Raw genomic sequence first — 19,699 nt, forward strand, 5'->3', positions numbered from 1 at the left:
GCACAGGGGCAGTGCAGACAACACACCAAATAATAATAATAACAACAATAACAGTCAGAGTCCCCACTGCCCACGGACCCCGAGTCCCCAGAGCCGGGTCCGTGACAAAGCCTGACTGTAATCTAATCCATCTGCAGTGGCACAGTAAAAGACTTATACTGTGTAACAGGTTGGCCATCTACTACCTTAACACAGTGTCAAAGGGATACCAACAGGCAAACCTGGACCTTAAAAAGAAGATGAAAATGGTCAGTATGAATTTCTCTTAATTTCCCTTATTTAAGCAAAAGTTCAAGATTAGATTCAAATCAAATGACTGTCGGGTTTGTTGGTCATCACTTCAGGCCCGAGACGAGGAGAAGAACCGCAGGAACAACAAGGACAGCACTAATCAAGTAATGAAAGACTTGGAGGACCTTCTGCCAAATAAATCTCTAATACCGCCTCCCACTGAGGAAGAGCCGCCTCATGGTACACTCACATACAGCTTCAGCTGCATATACTGTAGGATAATTAACACCCCACTGACCTGACCACGTTTTCCAACTCTCAATCTGTCTTTTTAGATATTGTAATTGAGAAGGGAGGCAAGTCTACCAAAATGAAGCCAGGATCAGCGGGGAAAGGGGTCAACCTGCAAAAGGAGGTGTCACTGGCTGCCACAAACCCCAGAGGGCCAGTAGCCCATCCTCCTCGGGCACGGGGAGGGCCTCCTGGACATCTCAGGGGCCCTCTACCTGGGCCTGGCAGAGGGAGAGGTCGGGGCGCTCCTCCGAGGACATAAGAAGCATGATTCACAGTTACAGATATCTGCTAGGATGGCTCCAGCTGCACATGGAGGAGGAATCAATTTTGGGTTTACTGCAATGATGCAAATGAACACAAATTTCATAACATCATTTCTTATTGGAATTTTATTATATGAATGAAAAGCATTCAATTAGTATTTTCAACATGGTAGATGAGACATCAATCATACCTAACACTGGAAAAAGTCTGTAGTTACTGCAGCGACTCAGTTAAAAGATACAGAAATGGTGTGTTATCTGTGTCAGTAGTATTACAACTGCAAAAATGTCAACAAACTCTATGTCTCAGCAACTTCTACCAAGGACTCGGCTTTTTTTCCTGTTTACTACAGTGGAATCAGTCTACAGTTTACTGCTTATCTATACAGACGACTGATTTCATGTGGAAATCCCTGTACATAGTTTTTAAAGTGACTTTCTAATTTTTTGCATGACATCTATTAAAATGTTCTATTTATGAAAAATTGCCATTTATGGTGTAACTAAACTATCAAACACACGAGAGGCAACACTTCAAAGAACAATCTGTTTACAAACCTGTACACTAGAGGACCACCATAGATAAAAGTCATGTAACCCTGGCGGTATATGACAAAAATAAAGAAAGTCTGTGCAGAAAATGGAATAAATATTCACAAAGTGGCTAAAAAACATGCAGGTGCAGCATGATCTAATGATCTGACTCTGGCTGATGGTTTAAACAGGAGAAATGTAGACTGGCAGTATCATGAGCTCTTCTGTGATATTCTGATTGTGACTGCCTTGATTTCAGTGTACTCCTGCAGTGCATATTCCCCCCTGAAATAAGAAAAACAAGCACTACTGATTAAAAAGAGAAAGAGTTTACTAGTCAAGTTGCAGTGCATTGTTACAAAGTCTCAAAGCAATGATTACGTAGTTGTTTGATGGACATTAATGCAGCAAATGTAAAGGTTAATTTCCTTAGATTTCAAAATGGCAACACTCACAGTTCTCTCCCATTCCCAGACATCTTGAAGCCACCAAATGGACACTGAATACTCATGGCATTGTAGCAGTTCACCCTAGAATTAAAGCAGCATTAGTTTCACCTTATTCCTTAAAAACAGGCATACAATAGTAGTAGCTGCACTATTCCAAAGTCTAATGGGACTTTAAGAGAGGCTTCAGTTATCATGCTCTGTGCAAAGGATGTGATCCATACCAGACCATGCCGGCTTGCAGAGCAGAGGAGACTGTAAGGGCTTTGTTGATGTCATTAGTGAAGACTCCTGCTGCCAACCCGTATTGTGTGGCATTGGCTCTCTCGATGACTTCACTTATGCTGCGGAAACACATAATCTGCTGCACCGGGCCAAATATCTGCAAGAGGATGGTAGAGAAATCTTACAAAAGGAAAAAAATGAGCAGTAGAATTAGACCATGTATTTTAATATGTGCTCCACCGTTGGGGGTGTGAGTACCTCTTCTTTAGCGATACGCATATGGTCTCTGACATTTGAGAACACGGTGGGTTGGATGAAAAGTCCCTGCTGACCCCCTGGAGAGCCACCGCACTCCAGAGTTGCACCTTCTCTCTTCCCGCTTTCTATTAGCTCCATTATCTTAATAAACTGCTTCTGGTCGATCTGAGGAAAAAATAAACAAAGCTCATATTCTTCTGACCTGTCTGACTTGTTAGTTGGTGTAACAGTATTCAGGCCACAGTATACCTGTGGTCCCTGGTCCACGCCTGGCAACAGTGGGTTTCCCAGGACTTTGGATCTGGCTTTCTCTACACTGCGGCGGACAAATTCCTCGTAGATTGGTTCCTCTACAAACACCCTGGATCCTGCCAGACAGCACTGGCCCTGATTGAAGAACAGACCACTGTGTGCCTGCTCCACTGCATACTCTACTGCAAGACATATACACAGAAAAGCCACCTTTAACTGCTGGCAGTTGGCAGATTTCTTTTTAACAACAGATGCCCTTTGTGACACGACCCCAAAGGGATTCTTCTACTCCCAGGTTCAAACGAGGGATCATTCACTTGTTAGGGAAAACCACTACAGTAAGATAATACTAATACAAGATATATCATATAAAGATATCAAATCTAAAAGAAAGATTTATACACCACAAGTGTGACTTAATATGGTGCTGCACTTTATTTGTTCAATTCAGAAATGGTTAGACATGGTAAAGGTATAAAAGAATATGACATTTAAAGAGAGAAATGTGACGTAATCAAGTGAAAAAAAGGTCCCACTCACAGTCACAGTCTGCAAAGACAATATTGGGATTTTTTCCACCAAGTTCCAGTGTGACTCTCTTCAGGTTGCTTTCACCTGCAGCCTTCTGGATGAGTTTTCCAACCTGGTAACCAGTGACAACCATGTGAGCCGCATGGTTACAGTAAAGGAGTTCATTTGTACATGAGTGAAATGCACAAAACCAGAAGAGAGCAAGCTGTTCACACAGACACACTGTGCTGAGATTTATACTAACAGCCGTAGATCCGGTAAAGGCTACTTTGTCTATATCCATGTGGTGAGAAATGGCACAGCCTGCTGTCTGACCATAACCAGGCAACACATTAACCACTCCAGGAGGAAACCCAGCCTGAACACAGAGAGTTGAAAAGACAGCCACTCAGTCATCTTCTTTCAGTAAGAAGTGGACTTGCGCCAGTTTTTGCACTTATATAATTGCATAAGATTGTTGTGGGTGATTAGTAATTTGAATCTAACTACCTCTTTGATGAGTGCAGCCATATGCAGAGCTGATAAAGGGGTCTGTTCAGCTGGCTTGATGACTACAGTGTTCCCACAGCACAGAGCAGGAGCAATCTTCCACACGAACATCATCAGCGGGAAGTTCCACTAAATGCCAAAGTGCAAACTCAATTTTCAGTTTTCGCTTCATAAGACTTTTTGGTTTAAAAGATTTATGTGATAATGAATGTGACACAATCAGAACCAATCAACAAATTATCTCAGGTTCAGCTAAAAAACAGATTAAAACATTTTTTCACCACATTCAGGACCATTACTTTACTCACAGGTGGCTGAATGTAAACACTGAAAAAACACAAAAACTTGGTAACATAACAGTTGAATGTTTGCCATCCTTTAGTGTTTATTTCACTTACAGGAATGATCTGACCACATACTCCAATGGGCTCATGCCGTGTGTAGGTAAAATATTCTCCATCTAAAAAAGAAAAAAAGAAAAAACACACACAGTTCATTTATTATAGCACTGAATGCATCCAGTTTTTGTTGTGCTGATGGTTTCAAATATGGAAACACGTGTAACCTCTGATCTAAATCAAAAAAATGAATTTAACTCACCTACGGGGATGGTTTTTCCGTGAATCTTGTCTGCCCAGCCGCTGTAATATCTCAAGGTCTTGATTGTAGCCATCAGATCTACAAAATATGCCACGAGGAAAACTTTGCCACAGTTTAGAGCTTCTAGTGTCTGGAAAACAAGAAAAAAAAGCACACACAGCGTCATTATAATCCAGTCGTGATGTTTTGTGGAGCAACATTTACTGATGATTTACTTCAGGTACGTGTATGTGTGTTTCTCACCGCTAGCAAGAGCTGGTCTCGCTCCACCAAGTCGGCAAGTCTGTTAAGTAAATGGCCTCGGTCTGAGGCATCCATGGATCTCCACGGTGATCCCATCTGGAAAGCAGCTCTGGCACTCCTCACTGCCTTGTCCACATCGTCCTGTTATTAGCACAAGTTAAGGAGGTTTCCACCACAATCACGCCAGATCAAGTTTATGTGTTTACTTGAAAAATTTGCTTTAAGGAGATTCCCAATCTACACAGCATACAACACGCTAGACGTTGTTCAAAAAAGTGCTCACAATGTAAGTCATAATAATGCTCCATAAACATTCAATAGTTTTTCTTGTAAAGCTCATCTAACTTACTAGCGACGTGTAAAATACTCACTGAGTCGGCCTCCTCCACTTCACACAGCAGCTTCTCGGTGGTGGGATTATACACAGGAATCTTTCTGCCACTGCATGACTCATGCCACTCGTTACCGATGAACACCTGATGGTGAAAGATAGAGACAAAGATTGTGTGATATATCCCCCTCACTCTTTGACTTTACAGTGATAAGCACACAGTGTAGGGTATCATCTCTGAATGCTGTTCCAGGTATTTACTGCATCCTAACTGATAAAGGACTGGTAAACATTTCCTATATTCAAATTATTTCATCTTATAAATATGCTTTGCTTCTTGGCTTGCAGCTTACCTTGGTGTAAACAATTTGGGGGTTTGCAATTGGAGTGGGCAGTGCATTTGTCTCCAATCCATCTGCATTCTGGGAATTGTGGTCCTGGTGGTTGAACCCATTGCCAGACTGATGTTCATAACCATTGGCTGGCTGGGAGCTCAGGCTGTAATTTTTTCTTTCTGAAAAAACAAAAAACAGAAATTGAACACAATGTTGTTCAAGTCTCTTTGTCTGATTAGGTGTGTGAATACACAGATACATACACACACACGTGATTGCGAAAGCTAACATTTGGGTCTCTGAGTGAGGATAGTAACCCTGTGCACACGATGCTATCCCAACCCAGTGGAGTAAATAGAAACTGTGCCAAATTAGTTATTGGCATTGTCAGCTTTTTTAAACCGGATGGTCAAGGGTCATGACCACGCACTGACATGGTTTGCTGGCTCAGAAGAATGGACTAGACCTTAATTAAACTGAGAGAATCTGAGAACATCAAGTGCTGTGCCAGGGCAAAATATGAGCAGAGGTGCATTTCACTGTAATTGCTGAAAAACCTGATCATGCATGGGCTCATATGGAAGAAACAAGTTTAATTAAGGCATTGTGGATTTCTGTGTCAGATAAAAGACAGTTTGAATATGTTACTATATCACTTGTATAATTTTGTAGAGAAGCCAGACAATAGATTATGTATACATAACTATGTGTCAATATAGCACTTACAGACTTTTAAATCTGGCAAATTAAGCCTATTACTTTTGAACATTTATGTCTGTCACAATAATAAAAATAATGATAATAATTATTTTTATTTTTATTATTATAAAAGCACTTTTATCTGGTCTTTCAACAAACATTAGAAAGTGGTTGTGGAATTACATTACGTAAACATAAAAAATTGTGCTACCTGTGGGTGATGCTGATGCAGTTCCCCCCGACTGGTGTATTCCCACTCCGATCACAGGCATGTTGCAGCTGCTCTCTCCTTCCTCTCGGTGTCAGCTGACCGGAGCGTCTCCGAGCTTCTTTATATACTTTCAGCTCTCAGCGTCAGAAAGCAGAAATGCGCAGGATTGCGCGCTGTCACAGAAGGATTTCTCCTGGGTCATTTGAGGGTCTGCCTGCACGTGCAAATAACCATTAAGATGGACCCAATCCCAGTTTACCTCATGTGTCCCGGGAGGCGGCAAGCTCACTAATCATCTGACGTGACAATGGAAGTACAGTATGGTTAGACACATTTTTAATTATTAGCCATTTTTGCAATCAGCGGGAATTTATCAACTTGACAGTGTTTAAATAATTCTTCTACTTCACTATTTTTATTCCTTCACTACAATTTGAATCCTGCAGATTTAATATTACTGCTTATTAATATTTTACTCAGAAAGCTTCTAGTACACTGGCAATAAATAATAAATAAATAATTAGCACCATCTATATCAGAATACTGATTGGTGGTAATATAAAGGGACTCTGTGGATAATTTTAACACCCCTGAGTTACATTTTTCTGCCAAGCTAAGATTATTAGATGTTATCTTACCTTGTTAAATCTTTGTTAAATCTTTCTGTGCATAAATCTTCCATTTCAAAATCGCCTTAAGTTAAGCACACTTCTAAACATTTACCAAGATAATTTTACAATACAATAAACTTTTTAGATGTTGAAGAGGAAGAACCAAGCCCTAAAATCTTGAAAATCTTGAATTTGCCATCATTTTTACTTCTGTCTTCTCTGAATCAGTTCAGCCCAGTTGCCTGGTTAGACCCACCTCCAAGTCAACAAGCATAATTGGGAAGATGTTTGCTTTGATAAGGGGCCTCCTGCTGCTTCACTGTCTCCCAGGAACAATGTGATCACATAATTTTGTCTGGTGTGCCCATTTTCTGTCTCGATATACACACATCCTGTTGAGAATTATCCCCTTTGACAACACAACCTGATTTAACCCTCATTAAACAAAGAGAAGATTTGTAGAGCTGCATCTAGGGAGTGTTGAAAACATAGTGAAAACCATCCTCCCATACTAATGCGTTCACCTCTTATTTGTCACACACTTGACTTGAAGCCTTTTTCTATGAAAGAGTTTGGACTGGAACTACAGCACACTGTAAATAAGTAACCTAGATTCTTTGGGTCTACTTATCTCCAAAGGGTTTGTTCCTCATTAGGGAAGCACATAGTCAATGTTGATCAACACATACTCGATCCTAGTGTCATGTGGGGTCTGCATAGGTTAGCTATACATTGAGCATGTACACAAACTCATTCAGACGTTTTGAATGGAGTATTAGATCTGTAACTCTGGCCTTGTTTTAATGTTCGAACATATGCAGCACAATTGCTTCATAGAAATTCTACCATCCAGAGAGTTAGTGTGTGTCTGCCAGAGTTAAGGACAAAACTGGACTGCCTCTGTCTACATAGGATGTGGACCACCAGGTCAAAGGAGCTGTCGGTCGGCCTCAGACGCCCGTGTGTCCCACAGCTGAACTTGACCTAAATTGACAGTTTGATAGAGGGCAAGAAAAAAGAAAGGGAATAAAAAATGGAAAGTAGGAGATGGTGAAAGAACTGGAGACAGTGCAGTCATGCATGGGGTGGCTGTAGCTCAGGTGGCAGAGCAGGTCAGCCACTAATCAGAAGGTCGGTGGTTCGATCCCAGGCTGCCTCCTGGCTGCATGCTAAATATCCTTGGGCAAAATACTAACTCCATGCTTGCCTACTGGTGGTGGTCAGAGGGCCCGGTGGCGCCAGTGTCCGGCAGCCTCGCCTCTGTCAGTGAGCCCCAGGGCACCTGTGGCTACAATGTAGCTTGCCATTGCCAGTGTGTGAATGGGGAATGACTGAATGTAGTGTAAAGTGCTTTGGGGTCCTTAGGGACTGAGTACAGCGCTATACAAATGCAGGCCATTTACATTTTTACCATAACAAGGAATGGAAGAATGAGAGAAAAGGTGAGTGAGCAGACACTGGAATTAGTTAGGGCTATTTATTAGTCGAATTTATTAGAAAAAGGAGTAGAAAAGAAAAAAATGAGAGGTAGAGGAATGCAAAGACTTGTGTTTGTAATTTACTGCATTGTTCTGAAATTAGGTGAATATGTCATTCTCTTAGGATTAGTAAATATTCCCAACATGAAGCACTAATGATTTAATTCACAGCCTAAATATATGCAGCTACATGTAGTAAGCAGCAATGATTTGGGAATGCATGTCACTGGACAATCAGATGAAGAGCACTCCCTTGTGACACATTACAGAAATTACATTGTTCATACCAGGGGTCCAGTGCAGGCAGATCACAAGGTGTCATAATTCATTCTCAGTAAAATTCTCAGGAATTTGCACTTCAAAGGTTTTACTGCTCACGTCAGTGTATAAAAACAAGACATGTCGTATGGGGTATTGCAACCCCCACATGGCCTAGGTGAAGACACTTCTCACTCCTTTAATAATGCAGATGACCAGTGATGACATAAACACAGTGAAGTACATGTCCTCTTCTATTTCTATTACCTATGGCATACCACAAGGTTCTGTTTTAGGGCCCTTTCTGTTATATCTGATGGCTCTTCAGCATGTTTTGAACATCTTTTTTAATCACTGCTACATTCAGATGACATTCGGTTATATATCTCTTTTTAGTCCCAAGATAATTCTTAGCTACAGATCCTACATAGGTGCTCTGACTTAATAAAGAGAAAGCAGAAGTCCTTATTTGTCCCCTGACAGATTTAAGTCTAAGATAATGGAAACTCGGTCCTTGTGCCACATTTGCTAAATCTTCTCTCTGGAACTTTTGTCACGGTTGCAGCGGCAGCCATGTGGAGTCGTGAACGAGAGACCCAAAAGCCAGGCACTGGCTTTGATGTGAGTGAACTTTATTTTCAAAATGGTGAGAATACAGACTGAGTGGACATGGGAACAACAGAAACTAAGATTCAATACAATTCAATTCAATTTTATTTATATAGCGCCAAATCACAACATAAGTCGCCTCAAGGCGCTTCATAAAGATAAACCCAAACTGGGAAAAACTTACTAAACAAACCTGAAACCATGACTCGCAGAAGAAAATGCAGAAAGTCACGCAGAATGATATGCAGGATAACACACAGTGTGAAACATGGGATGACACGTGACATGACACAGACATGGCAACAGGGAGGGAACACAGAGACGTAGGACCAGGGCAGGCACAGAGACACAGAACAGGAGGAGCTAAGAATACAAAACAGAAACCAAACCATAAGAACAAGAAAATCTTAACAAGAATTAACCTGAAACATAAGATAATAATCAAAACCACTAAGTCCACAGACTCAGGGCCATGATAACCTTGGCGTAACCTTTGCATGTTGGACGTTCATGTCAAATCGCTTGCTTGTGTTACTTAAGAAATATTTCCAAGTAAAGTCTCATTGTGTCACACTCTGAACTGGAAACTGTTATTCATGCATTTATTTCATCATGTATAAAATATTGTAATTCAGTGTTTGCTTGTCAGAGCAAGTGAACAATGAATTACTGAACTTGAAATCTGTGGACTCGGTGATCGCCTTCATAAAACAGCTAAAACCTCATGTTTTCACACTTGCATTTGGTTAACCTTTATTTCTATTCTCTGGTATTTTGTTATAAAGAATTCTGTAGTTTTTGTGTAAAAATGTGCTATGCAAATACGTTCTTACATGTGAGTCCACGTCAGCACATGACCTTCACAATCTGTTCCCATGTTTTAAGGTCTTCCCCTCATCAAGAACACCTCAGCTAAGTCGGGCTTGTGAGCTGTTGCTAGTTAGCTTTGTTGTCTACCAGCTTAAAGTTAGCTTATATGACCCTGTTGTTGTCAGTTATAAGACTGTAGGTGATGAATATGCTGTCTGTGACGCCCAAATATTGAGTTTTTTTGTTTTTTTTGTTACAGTTTATAAGCTTTCTGGATGGTGGATAGTACTTGGACCTGACACCACTGAAAAGTCTGGCTTGAGTAATTTACTGACTCTGGAGCCATCCATGGTAGCTTATCTAGCACAAGGTGTGCACAGCACTGTATGTTTTATTGAAGCTTGCTTCTGCCACTGAAAAAAACTTTTTGTTGGCCTGGAGTAACATTATTTTCCCTCAAGAGGGCAGTGTCATCTGCCACTGGGGAGATGTGGGGAGATGACACTGCTCTCTTGTGAGACAGGAACCAATCTCTCAGTCAGAGAAACTAGTTGGCTCACTCACCTCCAGGCCTCTGGAGAGAATGTGTGTTAAATATTTCTTAGGTAACTGCAGCAACTGTTCAGGTTTTGTCACTTCAGTGCCCAAACAAAGGTGGTTCATGGTCACTGGGTAAATGTTAATGTTGCATTATGCAACATTAACATTCTTTAATGTATGCAACTTGCATACATTAAAGAAAGCATCCTGCATTTGCCTAACTCAAAAAAGATCTGAGACCTTGGGTAGAGACACGCATCCCTGGGAGTGTTGCGTCAAGAAATGGTATATAATAAAATCAAAGAGAACAGGAAAGACAAGGGACATTCCCATCAGTTGTGGTTCCAGGTCAAACAAGGTCATTTCCTTTTAGCAGAACTTTGGACTCACTTCTCTCTTGCTTGTGTTCAGTCACCTTTGCGTAGTAACCTGGAAGCTTCTGCAGCTGTTCAAATTCTCAAAAAGCTGCTCCAGCACCTTCTTTATTACTTCCTTCAGCAACAGAACTGGACTATCCTTTGTGAAAGGGAAAGAGAAAAATAAATGAGTATAACTGATGAGTGATGCAGCTTATCCATCTTATTAGTGTAATTTTACAATTTTGTGCCATCCATCCTCCTGCCTGTAACCTGGAAATCAATCTAAGTGCACCAGCAGGTCCGTTACTAAAATGTATCTGGAGGACAGTGGAGGGGGAGAGTGGAGGTAGGGGAGCTGTAATGCATACTTTGCAGAAAAGATTAACAGGATCAATAAGTCTTAAGATCCTTTATGTTTGTAGATTATTTTAGTTCAGCTGTGTTCAATGTTCAGCTGTCTGATCATATCAGTTTTGTATTTCATCAAACTGTTATATTTATCTGACATCTGAGGTCATCAAATTCAGTAGCAGGCAGTTATAGCAAACCATAATTCTTATACTTTAAGCAAAAATATCTGTTACCCCCCCACTCCTTTCACTGCAAGCCTCTTCGTCTGCTCCTCGGCCTGTATCTATTGTGGGAGGGATTAAAACGCAAAAGAAAGTAGGATGTACAAACTGAGAGATGAGGAGGGGGACGCTTCTCTGAGTAAATCTGCAGCAGCTGCTTGAGGAAACACTGTAAATAAACTGCAGAGCGAGAGCAGTCCCGGTGGCCCGTGCATCGGAGACAAATAAAGGTTGGTACAGCCGTTATTGATTGCTTGCAAGAAGTACAGGGGGGGGGCTTGTCCAATTTTGGACCTGAGGATATAAAAGAAATGTGAACGTATAGATTCAAAATGCTCAAACACTCTTGCAGCTTCTGAACGCACAGACCGGTTAATAGCAACCGCTCTCAAAGATGCGCAAGGTCGTTAGCTATATATGCGTATGCGCACCACAGTCAAGCTTACATTTGAGGGTAGCCTGTACGTACTTTCCGCCCTGTGACCACCAACAAGCACCTTCACCGAGTGCTCCAAAGCTCCCCTCCCAGAGAGGGGCGTCCACTCTGTAGCCTATCAGGACGCTCCGGCTTTGATAGAAGTACTGATGTCACATAATCAAGCCCCGGGCTTCTGAGTGAATTTTCAGGAATAAGTAAATAAATAAATAAATAAATAAATAACTCCCAGCAGAGGTTGGTCGCTGTTCGTCACTGAGCTTCTCAATTTCAACGAGGAGCTAATTTAATTTACGAGAGCCTAAACTATCCCCGCAGTGGCCTCCAGCAGTCTGCTCTCACCGACACAGTGCTTCTTGTCCTTTCAAGAAGTGGATGGCAATTATTAGTGGCTCCACTGACTCTATATAAAACACTCATTCCTTATGGAAACAATAGTAACAATAGTAATTTGAAAGAAAAAAAAAAGCTTGTTTTAGATTCTTTGCCACTGTGTTGTTCTATGTTCAGGTTCGGGGTTTCTCTCCATGGGGTCTTTAACTTTAAATAATAAACTGCTTTGAGATTTTGGGATTTTGGTGCTATATATATATATATATATATATATAAAAGAAATTGTTTTGAACTGAATTATGAAATCTACTTAAATATGAACACCCTTTTCTAAGGCGCTTTCCCAAAGTTGCAAATTGTTTTACAGCTTCATAAAAAGTAGATTTGAATAAAGCAGTGTTGTGTTTAGGCATCAGCCATTAGTTTAACGCATTTTAAAAGGTTAAAACATACAAAATTATGGCAAAGATGGAAAAGCAGTAGTTTCTGATGACTGACGTCACTTGTCGTCACTTGTGTTTGTCATTTGTTTTTGTTAATGGTCGGCTGCTTTTTTTCTTTATATCGTGAGGCAAGAAATGATGGTCCAGTGTATCCTATGTGAGAGAAAGTGATAAAGGGAACACTGAAGTGGCTTTCCTCAACATTTAGAGGGAATTTAACCAGGAATTGGTGTTATCAGCAAACTTAGCAGGCTGAATAAATACAGAGACCCACATATCCGGTATTTATTGTGTGCTATGGACTACTTTAAATCAAAATCGTTGAAAAGAAACTGGCAGCTCAAACATGTGGTCCATTTCAGTGATTCAAATTAGCAGATTAGGACTGGCATGTAGCGACTAGCTGCAGCTTCCTGTGTTGGGAAATTTGTCACTTATGTCTATAACGTTAAGCCATAGCGTATCCACTATGGCTTGAGTACACAGTGGATAATTATTATGAAGGGGGAAACTATCCATAGAGCGCCAAACCATTTTTTTTGCACTAGACTGTAAACAAGCTTTTTAATGATATAAAGTTAACATTTTTACACTGGACTGTATGGGAACTGACTGGATTGAAGGCTGAAGCGCCTGTATGATGGTGTGGCAGTGAGTGGGGAGGGCTAGACTTCTGGAAGCCATTTGGAGTTGCTAAATACTTTCCTAGCTCAAAATAGTTTTTTTTTTTGGGTGGTCCAGCATGTTCTGACCAGGCAGCACATAAACAGGCAGGGTGGGACACAGTCATTTCCCATTGTTAAGCTGTTTTGCTCAATGCTGCTGTGTTGCAGTCTTCATTTCCTGCCTATCAGACAGGAACATGCAGGGTAGCCTAAATCTCACATTTTCTCCACTTATAAGTGAATGAAGAACTGTTGGTGTGGGTCAGGTATCAGATCCTTTTGGCAGGGTTGAAATCCATCTCTTTGCTTTCAGGGCAATCACCCATTACACCGCGTCTTGTTTCTTCGACAGAGGATTGGAATACATGCAGTTGCACATGGATTTCCTAATACACTCCATACATTTCATTTCACTCTGATACTACTGGTTCTGAAGAGCAGTGATCCTCAACCTGGTGGCTCCTTGGTGATGATGAAATACTGTTATGTCTAGATAATCGGTCCACAGGCAGTGGGGCAGTCTGGCAGTTTATTTTCCAGTCTACAGCCTAAAACATCAAGAGAGAACTGAATCATGCACAGTGAAGACATAAGCAGTCAGATTTTAGCTGAAGAGGCAGTGCAGTATTAAATTATAAACAAATCATCCAACTAACAACTAACATTGTTTGTATAAGTGTTAAGTTTTTATTTAAAAGCATCTCTGGTGGTCAGGGCCAGGAAGCTGGTAATGATACCACATATTGAGTTTGAAAAACATTTTTAGCCTTTGCACTGCATCACACAGTCTCCATGTATGAAGTGCTTTGGTTGCTCCAGTGGAGTAGGAAATGTGCTATATAAAAACCATTTACAATTTACCTTTACTAGTCAAGGTAAGAACTGGCGAGGAGGAGCCCGTGCTGTGTAAGATTCCAGTCTGTAGTTAAATTGGCTGATGCAGTCCTCTGGCTGGCTCAGTCGGACTCATCCAAAACCCTGAGCCAAGTTTCTCACTATGTGTGCCTCTCTTTTGTGAATGGGCGGCAGCTCCCTCTGCAGGGGGCCTGGCTGCTGTTGCTGCATGGGACATCCCGTAATGCAAGCCACTCTCATCACAAGTTCCCAAGGGTCAGACCTCAAACCTCTGACTATCTAATATTTTGGTGTCTGCTCTTTGCTGTCTAAATTGAGCTGTAAATTTTTTTCTCCGCCAAGTTTCCGAGGGCCCTGTATGGTGAGTTTATCTTACTGTATGGCTTTCTTATCATTTCTTTATTTTTTAATATTCTTTCCTTGTTTGGTTTTTACAGGACACAGTATGAGGCACATTTTCTTTTCTTTTAACGAGGATCTGATCTGTTTTCTCCCTTTCAAGGATAAATCTGTTTTTTTTGTTTCTTCACTTTCAACTTTCTCTCTCTTATCTCTCAGTATTTCTACTTGCAACATGAGGCCGCTGCTGTTTGGGATTCTGCCAATCAAGGAGAACTCTTTTGGCTCTCTATCTAGTGTAACTGTTGCACTCTGTCTTTTAACCCTCCTCCTGATGGTTATCTGGGGTCAAAAGAGTAAGAGATCCTTCTTCCACTTCCATCTTGACTCCCAGCTGGACCACACAAAATATCCCCCACCTCCTGGCCCCAAACCGTGGCCCCTTGTCGGGAATCTGCTCCAGGTCGGGGATCAGATTCATCTCTCTCTAACTGGGTTGAGGCTTCAGTATGGAGACATCTTCAAGGTACATATAGTTATATATAGTTTTTGTATTATTAGTTTCAGATCAACAGAGTGAGCATGAGTTAATTTATTTGTTTGTGTCATGAATCCAGCTCCGCCTTGGCTCTTTGACTGTTGTCGTTCTGAGTGGGTACAACACCATCAGGCAGGCTCTGGTTCGACACGGGGAAGCTTTTGCGGGGCGACCTAACCTTTTCATCTTCTCTGCTATAGCCAATGGGACCAGCATGACTTTCAATGAGAACTACGGACCTGTGTGGCTGCTCCATAAGAAGCTGTGTAAGAATGCCCTCAGGTCTTTCTCCCAGGCTGAGCCAAGGGGTTTTGGTGCCACCTGCCTCTTAGAGGAGCACATATGTGCAGAGGCTGCAGGGATGGTGCAGGTGATTCGAGAAAAAGCTGCAAAAGAGGAAACGGAGGATATAGACCCAGCAACGACCTTGGTAACCTCAGTGGCAAATGTCATTTGTGCACTTTGTTTTGGGAAACGGTATGACTACAGTGATAAGGAGTTTCTCACTATTGTTGATGTCAACAACGAGGTCCTGAAGCTCTTTGCAGCGGGGAACCTGGCTGATTTTTTCCCCGTGTTTCGCTACTTTCCGAGTCCATCGCTGAGAAAGATAGTCCAGTACGTTCGCAGGATGAACAGATTCATGGAGCGGAATATTGAGGAACACATTGACACCTTTGATAAGGTAATTAAGTATGCAGACTTACATGTAGGCAAGAATTTAGTTTAAATGGGGGAAAATGACAGTACAATCTGTGCCATGTAATCACTGTTTGCTTAAGTTCTATTTATTTCATTTTTGCACATGACTTACTGACATAAACTTCAGTTTCATAATAATCAGCAACTAGGCTTCTTAATGATTTGTGAATATTGCATTTTATTTATATATTTTTTATATTATCTTAACTTTAACTGATCTTTTGCACAGTGACCTTTAATAGATGTCGCCACAGCCTTATGTTGTAAATAATGTGTCTGTTGGTGTTGTTTTCTTTAGATCTGTGCCACTAATTTGCATCCTGGCTCTTTAATATGACATTGAACTCATACATTGGTAGCTATGATCGTAACTGTAGCCAAAAAAATAACTAACAAGTTCCATGTGATGGACCTTTTTTGTTCTTGTGCAGAGATGGCTAAAATGTTCGCACGCACTCTAATTAGGAATTAGCAACTCTACTGGAAGACACGCGTCTTACCACAATTGATTACTGTCCCTTCCCTAATTACTTTTAAGGTTTAAAGCAAGCTGGCAGTTAAAGTAGATAACTTTATATTTGAGCAGTGACAGCTGCTTGATGTTGGAAGGAGTAAAGTTATCTGTGTTTGCAGAACCGTATCCGGGACATTACAGACGCTCTAATTGCACTTTGTGAAGAAAGAGAAGAAAGCAAGAATACTTCGATGCTCTCTAACGACCAGATCATTCACACTGTCATAGACATCTTTGGAGCAGGTTAGGCAAACTACAAATTTCACATTATGATGCTTTTACTCTTGTATTATGCCAGTAATAAATCCTAATGGTGATAATGAATTTTCCCCCTTTTTTGTGGTTTTCCAAAGGATTCGACACCATCATCGCTGGTTTGCAGTGGAGCCTGTTGTACCTCATCAAGTTTCCTGACATCCAGGATAAAATACACCAGGAAATAGGTGATGCCTTATGCTCCATTAAAACAAACTCATATGCTGTACAGTGTGCTCGGCTCTTCACCAAAGTCACCCATTGTTAGAAACTGGTAAATACACGGCTTACAGAGAATTCAGGGTATGCTAAATAGGAAAGTCCTCTCTTGTTCCTGCTCTGATGACGGACTCATAATCATTCTGTTTCTCATAGACCAAAAATAGGAGGTTGCTCCTTAATCGTTTTAAGTCCCACATCACTGATGAGCATAAGTCAGTAGTAAATGTAGTTCTTATCTATTAAAATATTCACCACAAATGGGATTCACACAGTTTACAAGAAACGGGTGGAAATGCACCTCTCATTAGCAGCTATGCACAGGCCATACATGAGCATGCAGCCGTCTGTGATGTCTGCAGTATCAGGGAGAATCCTTATTAAAAAGACTGAACAACGGCCAACCGAGCACGCTTTTTGGAGAGACAGAATCAGACCAGAGAAACTCACAAAAGATCAGTCCAATTTGCTGACGCTTTTTGAAGTGGGCTCAGAGAACTGGTGCTGTCTGTTCTGAGGCACGTTGTATTTTCACAGAGGGCGAGATGAAGCGAGAGAGAGAGACAGAGAGAACTAAGAGGAGGCAGGATGAATCAGAACAGGAGAGGGGTTAGAGAGTTCCCCGGAGACACAAAGGCGCTGACACGCAAGGCAGTGAACAGACATAGTCTGACATTATTCCCTTTTTCATCTCTTACATTTCATTTAATTAAGAGGCTTTAATTCTGTTGTTTACAGTACCGAAAGCCTTATTAGTGGAGCAATATTTGTAAAGTAATCTAAAGGATCAGCATATTTTAAATTGTAATTTTTTATGATGCACATGTGCATAAAGTTTTTACATACTGAAAGAAAGCAAACCACAGCCTGGAAATCAGTTTATGTTAAGTTTAAATTAAAAAAAAAAAAAAAAAGACATATTATTAGAATACAAGAATAAAAATGAAAATAAAAATGTAAATAACGTTAACAAAACTGCAAGTTTATCACAACTTATGTCACATTTTTTTAGACCCAAAAGATGAGATACAGATTATGTTTTATTATTTATCATTATTTTTTTAAGATGAGCATATCGGCAAACTCCAGCTGCCCAGGTTTTCCAATAAAGCCAAGATGCCTTTCACAGAGGCCTTCATATATGAAGTGTTTCGTCATGCTTCATATGTCCCTTTTACCATACCACACTGGTAAGACCTAAAGTTTTGACAGCAGTAAATTTGTTTTTTCAGCATGTAGATTGTTTTTTTTATCACTTTCCTCTGATTATATTTTTCCTCTCCAGCACCACGAGAGACATCACATTTAATGGGTATTTCATTCCCAAAGACACGTGCGTCTTCATTAATCAATATCAAGTCAACCATGATACGTGAGTAGCCGAAAGCAGTAAAAATCTACTTTGTCTCGTTCTTTTTATCTTTTAAGACTGTGTGGATGTTTTTTTAACATTTTTGTTTATTTGTTAAAATGTTCATTCTTTCCCAGTGATCTTTGGGGCGATCCTGAGACATTTCGTCCACAGCGTTTCTTGAATCCATGTGGACTCCTGAACAAAGAGCTGACAGAGAAAGTCCAGATCTTCGGCATGGGAAAAAGACGCTGTCTTGGCGATGAATTTGCACGTTTGGAGATGTTTGTGTTTCTTACCACGCTTCTTCATGGGCTACGTATTGAAAATGTTCCAGGGCAGGAGCTGGATCTCAGCACTGATTTTGGTCTAACTATGAAACCACGTCCATACAGGATTACCATTTCCCAGAGATTTTAGACCGTCTGAAAACTCAAATGATGATCTTTCGGATGTTTTGGAATGTCACAGTGGAAATTAATTGTAGTTATTACTATTTTGTGCTCAGTTTGGCAAATGTGGTCAAAGCACAGACACAAAGATAAATATACACAAAGCGAACATGAGGTCATTTTACAGCATTCAGTCCATCTGCCTGCTACATTAATATCTTAAGTGACTGGTCACAGTTTAAAACGGAGGAATGAGGATGAGTGTCACTGGCAGCAGGGTAAGCCACAATGACTTCATTAATAGTTTTGTAAATAGAAATAGTATAGACACTTTTAGCTGTTGTTAAACTTTTGTTTGTGAACATTTGATGAGTGCCTTCTTTGGGAAACTATGAAGGACAGACTTCAGCTGATAGCTCTTAATGAACTGTTTCACCTGAATATTACAAGTTGAATAACTTAATCTTATTGTAAATACCTGACCTCTATACGTCATGTTGAGGTAAAATAATATCACATAAAAAAAGTGTGCTATATAAACTACAAACATACTAACAAATATTCAAATTATCTCAAAGCACTAATACCACTAGGTTTAAGGCAGTTATTGTTTCTAATGTATGCATAAAATGTTAACTTTTGGACTATTTTTGAAAGAAAAAGTAGAGCTGATGTTGGAAATTGTTTTTTTTGAAAGCATATACAGCCTACAGTTAGCCTCTTTCTATAGTAATTATAGAAAGAGTAAAACTGAGTCACATAAAACAGCTGCAGACAGTGGCTTTGTATAAAACATGCAATCTGAAAACAATAATGTGCCTCTGCTTGTGTGGTAATGTTTACTGGCTTTCTGTCTGTACCTTCACACTGTTCTGAGTGACTCATGGATGATGATGGCAGTGAGGCTGACTCTGAAGTGAGTAGGGGAGGACTAGCTCAGAAGGATCCCTCCAAAACACAAAAACGAAAAAAACAATCTTATCTACCTAGATAGATATGTTAAGTACAGAAAACCAAGCTATGGAAATGTATTAAGTAAAGTAGAATGCAAGCATTTTAACCCTATTTTAATTTTTTAATAGATTATTTTAATAATAAATATTAACTAAGGATACATATTAAATAATAAATATTGTTTTCGTCATGAGATCTGTGTCACAGTGCCGTATTTTTATATTCCGTAGATTTTTGTGTACAAGTGGACAAATTTTCTTTGATACATTAACAGATTTTAACATTTCCTACAATTCCCCTGACCTTTGAACTAAAGCTTTAATTTTACAAACTCATCGGTATAACTCTTGTCAACAACAGTGTAACATTGCGTGCTATTGCATGTCTATTCACAGCCACTGAACTCACTGGCCACACACAAACACGTGCAAACTGAATGACCTACTGATTTCTATTCACATCTTCATTTACACATGGAGCCTTTTATTGTGGGGGCCCGTTTCTATACATTCATTAAGAAACCA

The 19,699-nt window shown here is 40.3% G+C and overlaps 3 protein-coding genes across 5 annotated transcripts in view; 2 read left to right on the forward strand and 1 right to left on the reverse strand.

Annotated features, from left to right (window-relative positions):
• The window catches only part of tmc2b (transmembrane channel-like 2b), a 22,873-nt gene extending 22,026 nt beyond the window's left edge, over positions 1-847 (forward strand). The window contains exons 16-18 of the mRNA XM_042221167.1: positions 170-248; positions 345-471; positions 567-847. Coding sequence (XP_042077101.1) covers positions 170-248; positions 345-471; positions 567-784 — 424 coding nt within the window. The 3' untranslated portion in view covers positions 785-847. The remainder of the gene's footprint in view (positions 1-169; positions 249-344; positions 472-566) is intronic.
• Positions 848-920: 73 nt separating this feature from the next.
• Positions 921-6,220, reverse strand: LOC102298612 (retinal dehydrogenase 1). Its single transcript, XM_005922762.2, has 14 exons — positions 5,943-6,220; positions 5,051-5,211; positions 4,738-4,842; positions 4,367-4,507; positions 4,124-4,253; positions 3,922-3,983; positions 3,524-3,652; positions 3,279-3,392; positions 3,044-3,146; positions 2,501-2,685; positions 2,252-2,416; positions 1,993-2,150; positions 1,778-1,852; positions 921-1,607 (listed from the first exon to the last, which is right to left on the reverse strand). The coding sequence occupies exons 1-14, from the start codon at positions 6,001-6,003 to the stop codon at positions 1,535-1,537; spliced, it is 1,662 nt and encodes a 553-aa protein (XP_005922824.1). The 5' UTR covers positions 6,004-6,220; the 3' UTR covers positions 921-1,534.
• A 5,044-nt stretch (positions 6,221-11,264) lies between these two features.
• LOC102299141 (cytochrome P450 1A1) lies at positions 11,265-18,817 on the forward strand. 3 transcript variants are annotated; one of them, XM_042221204.1, is made up of 9 exons: positions 11,265-11,409; positions 14,470-14,776; positions 14,868-14,901; positions 14,989-15,473; positions 16,124-16,247; positions 16,358-16,447; positions 17,545-17,668; positions 17,764-17,850; positions 17,967-18,817. In XM_042221204.1, exons 2-9 carry the CDS (start codon positions 14,486-14,488, stop codon positions 18,247-18,249), a joined length of 1,518 nt encoding a protein of 505 aa, XP_042077138.1. In that variant the 5' UTR covers positions 11,265-11,409; positions 14,470-14,485; the 3' UTR covers positions 18,250-18,817. The 3 variants fall into 3 exon arrangements, with proteins under 3 accessions (XP_042077138.1, XP_005922826.1, XP_042077137.1); XM_005922764.3 differs by having other exon boundaries at positions 14,868-15,473; XM_042221203.1 differs by lacking the exon at positions 11,265-11,409 and adding an exon at positions 12,266-14,272 and having other exon boundaries at positions 14,868-15,473.
• Positions 18,818-19,699: the final 882 nt, after the last annotated feature.

Source organism: Haplochromis burtoni, unplaced genomic scaffold, assembly GCF_018398535.1.
Source record: "Haplochromis burtoni strain Fernald_Lab_line unplaced genomic scaffold, NCSU_Asbu1 Contig_62, whole genome shotgun sequence".
NCBI classification, from domain to species: Eukaryota; Metazoa; Chordata; class Actinopteri; order Cichliformes; family Cichlidae; genus Haplochromis; species Haplochromis burtoni.